Here is a 3,979-nt window from a genome sequence, read left to right on the forward strand (position 1 = left end):
TAGGTTGAACTGTTTTTGTCTGAAAAAGGAGGGGAGGCGAATCGGTAAGCAGACGATAGAAACTTTTCTGAGCGCTTCCATAACATTGGGGTTAGTCACATGCCACAGGGGCTCCCGAGGAAGCACTTGCTCGCAGTGTTTACCCAAATCTCATATTTCCTGTTTAAAGGCTTCTGGATTTCCTCAGTTCCTGTCCACTCACTTTTCAGACCCTGTCCCATTGTAACGGGCCAGGTTTTTTTTTCCGCTCACATGGTAGGTCTCCCTTCTCCTCAACGCCTTGTCGAGGATCTCCACGACACCAGTTGGAGAATGTAACACATGTTTTAAAAGGCTGTAAATCGTAAAATTACCTTGCGCGTTGGATTAGGAAATCCGGGCGAAATGAAGTTAATATGAGGACCGCTGGAAATCACTTGGATTACCTAGTCAGTTTTTTCGATTTGGTTAGGCTACACTGCATTCGACTAAGACTTTCATCTGACGGGGTGAGTCAGTCAAAGACAATAGCAAACACATTTGACTATATTTTGTAACCTTTTGTAACATAGCAAATGATCTCACGCGTCAATTTAAATTAGCTGTACTTCCAGGTTCAGAAGACAAATGGTTTTTAAGTGGGCAGGGACCTAAACCTTAACCTTCTGCACGCATACAATCACACGTTACTAAGAAATGTATAGACTAGCCTGTTAGTATTGTAGCCTATGCGTAGCCTAAGTGATTTTTGTACAAAGGAAGGAGACGCGCGGCGCAACCACTTTGTGCCTTCCCTCCGTCAGAGCAAGCTCAATTGCATCATGTGATTTTTATTTATTTCATTTAGGTTACAAAGTGACTGTCTGTCATGAGATCCTCGGCTTCCCGCCTGTCAAGTTTTTCCTCAAAAGATTCTTTATGGAACCGGTAAGAGCCTAGGTTGTCCGTTAGGATACAAACATGAGTCACATTGGCACATTGTTTTGATTTTAGCGTAGGCCTACAGTTCTAAGTTGACACATACAGGCTAAATATGCACAGTAGGCTATTCAAATAACCATGGTGATTTTAATGGAAGATTTCTGGAAGTAGGCTCACAAGTCTAGGAAACTGTCTTGGATTGACAGGGACTGCATTTCAGGGTTTTGCCTGTAGGACACGCACTTGTTACATTGCAGAATAGGTCTACACCGTTGATAGGCTACATCGTAAAGCGGGTCTGTTTCAGCAGCTGGCTAATATCCTACAGCTAAACTGGACAAATAACTTGATAGACAAATGGCCAAAATATAAAACATTAATGTAAGCATTAATTATGTAGCCTATGCCCATTGGTAGGCTTAGGCTAGCTATTTAGCCTTTTCCTGATCTTTCTGAATAAAAAAAGAAAAAAGAGCCAGGGTTGGCTATTCTACGAATTATCTTTAAGGTTGTTATTCATTGAGTGTATTGGCCTACAGGCTATAGGTAGGCCTATATATGTAGGATATATTAATTCAGGTCTAGTTTGGAATTTACCCAAACCCGCTGCCACCACTCTTTGGCTTTAGCAATGCACAAGATCCGAAGCATGCGCAGAGTTCTTCCTTGTTTGTCTCCGTCATTGTGGGTGGGTGAGTTTCCACAGAGTGATAGAGATACAGAGAGAGAGGGAGAGTGTGAACGAATGTCAGAAACAGCGCTGCGTATTTTAAAGAGATATAGAGGGGGGCAAAAGCTGAGCTCTAATCAGAACAGTAAAATACTAACGATAATCGCAAATAGGCTATCGCAGAGGTATTTCCAACACCAAATTACATCAAGGTGTCGGACTTTGCCATCGCCTGGAAAACGTTATGAGGGCATCCGCTATTCCATTTTACAGCTTGCATTGGAATCGTTTGGATAGAATTTAAACCCTCGTGATTGAACAAAGTCAGAGTTAAGGGACCCAAAAGCTTGGGAAGGGTGAGCCCGTCATCCCTTCCTCAAGGGAAACGTTTAGCCCGAGGAGTTGAACTTGTTAAGTATTTCAAGAGAATCGACAAACGGCGTAGTGTAGCCTACTGTTTTCGCCAACTGCTGCCTAGCTGCGTGTCTAAAGATTAGGCATACCGTTATATATTCTACCGCGTCATTCAACCCATAACTTAACCATTTTCATGCTTTCGATTCTTTGAGCACAAATTCCCATATTTTCTGTTTGGACAAAACCTAACTGCAGGATGCCGGATCAGATATCGGTATCCGAGTTTCTCGCCGAGACGACGGAGGATTACAACTCTCCTACGACATCCAGTTTCACCACACGGCTGCAGAGCTGCAGGAACACGGTCGGCGTTTTGGAGGAGGTAAGGCCACAGGCTGTGAGCAAAGTACCCTATAAACTTGTTTTCTTCGAGAACACATGGGTGGCCTATGTTGGCAAAGCAGCACTGACTTCACCAAGAGCACGGCCCGGGTGATGACCAACTCCCCTCAACCCGCAATTAGGCAGTCGCGGAATTAGTCTCACACACATGGGTATAGCCTCTATCTAGTCGAGTGGGTTGAGTATCTGACTATTGAGCATGCTGCTAACGTTCAACTGTCAGGACATATCCATAGACCATAGATCAAAGACCTTTGGAATTGCGTGGAATGAGTGAGAGCAGAGACATTAGTGTAGGCTTGTGTGCTTTTGCATTCATCACAGGCCTAAGCTACCTCCATCAGCGCATAAGTTAGCCTGTTTTTTAGCCTTAGTTATGTCCAATGTGTCCATGAGACAGTAGATTTAATCAAGGTCATGGTATATCAAAGATAAATGTTGTGTCTGCCTGTGCTGTGTCATCCCAGTGATGGGGCTATTCAGTATCAGAGCGATATGGACCCTCTGGCTTGTGTGGCTACTTTTGAACACTTTGTTTACATCAGTGTGGCTCCTTGAACACTTGTTTGGTTCAGCCAGGTGATTACCTTGAATGACGTGCTCACATGGCTAAAGTTAAGAGGGATAATCTTAATTGTGGTTTAAACGGTTTAAACCTGGGTTCTTCTGGCAGTTGCAGGATCATGCATCTTTTGACTGAGCGCATCAGTTCAGACAAAAAGTCATATTGTTTTTATTTCTTCAATCGAGGCAGCCCATTGCAGAGTCGTTTGGATTACCTATAGAGATTGCTAAAACACGTAACCAAGATTATTGCTACGTTTGGCATTGGTTTACATTGGTTTACATGGGCATAGATTGCTAACCTGACTCTCGCCAGATGAATTTCGTTCCACCTAGCTCCACTCATCCATCTGGGATCGATCCATTGGAGTGGTATTTCAGAAGGCTGGGCCTTATCAAAAATTCTTGCATATGATTGGATAAGCCACTTGTCCGTCATCTATTGACGTGCTACTTCAACCACTCACATCGAAGCCAACCCGTGACGCTGAGAACACTCAGTCACTTCTACGCTACGTCATATCTATGAAACTCCCGCCCTGCGTCCTGATTGGCTCTACCATAAAATCTGGTGCCGAAATCACTCTCAATGGAAGCAATCCCAGATGGATGTGAGTGGAGCTAGGCGGAACGAAATTCATCTGGTGAGAGTCAGGTTAATGGATTGCCGCGGATCCCCAAAATCAGTGTTTCCCATACATTGACTAATCTGTGGCGGGGCGCCACAAAATAAAAATCGGCCGCCACAGATTAATATTCTATGTTTAATTTAATTTCATTTAAATTAAATATAAGGTCAAAACCTTGCATTGCCATTGAGCTGCGCTTTTTACGCACGCAGCCTTTCCTTGCCCCGCCCCGCTCTCTCTCGTAGCCCACTGCCACTCCTCTGCATGTGCATTTAACAAAATATTCACGATTGTTGAAGGATTGTTGTTGCCACATAAAAGCATTGCATAGAAGATGTCTGGCTAAATTGCTATTAAATCCGCTTAGCATCGTGACCATGCTGCGCAAATTTGTTCAAAACTGCTGCATTGAAGTGAACTCTGCTAAGGTCTTATCACAACATAGTAGGCTACATTT

General features: G+C 43.7%; 1 protein-coding gene across 10 annotated transcripts in view; it reads left to right on the forward strand.

The window, feature by feature from the left end:
- Positions 1-317: 317 nt before the first annotated feature.
- asap1b (ArfGAP with SH3 domain, ankyrin repeat and PH domain 1b) overlaps positions 318-3,979 on the forward strand; it is an 80,343-nt gene continuing 76,681 nt past the window's right edge. For 8 of the 10 annotated variants that reach the window (XM_076290928.1, XM_076290929.1, XM_076290933.1 and 5 more), the window contains exons 1-3: positions 318-488; positions 827-906; positions 2,183-2,309. In XM_076290928.1, the coding sequence (XP_076147043.1) occupies positions 848-906; positions 2,183-2,309 (186 nt within the window). In that variant the 5' untranslated portion in view covers positions 318-488; positions 827-847. The remainder of the gene's footprint in view (positions 489-826; positions 907-2,182; positions 2,310-3,979) is intronic. The other 2 variants (XM_076290936.1, XM_076290937.1) reach the window with 1 other exon arrangement.

Source organism: Alosa pseudoharengus, unplaced genomic scaffold (assembly GCF_046254945.1).
Source record: "Alosa pseudoharengus isolate Yale_2024_CS ecotype anadromous, Long Island Sound unplaced genomic scaffold, YU_APseudo_1.1 YU_APseudo_1.1_scf_18, whole genome shotgun sequence".
Taxonomy (NCBI): domain Eukaryota; kingdom Metazoa; phylum Chordata; class Actinopteri; order Clupeiformes; family Clupeidae; genus Alosa; species Alosa pseudoharengus.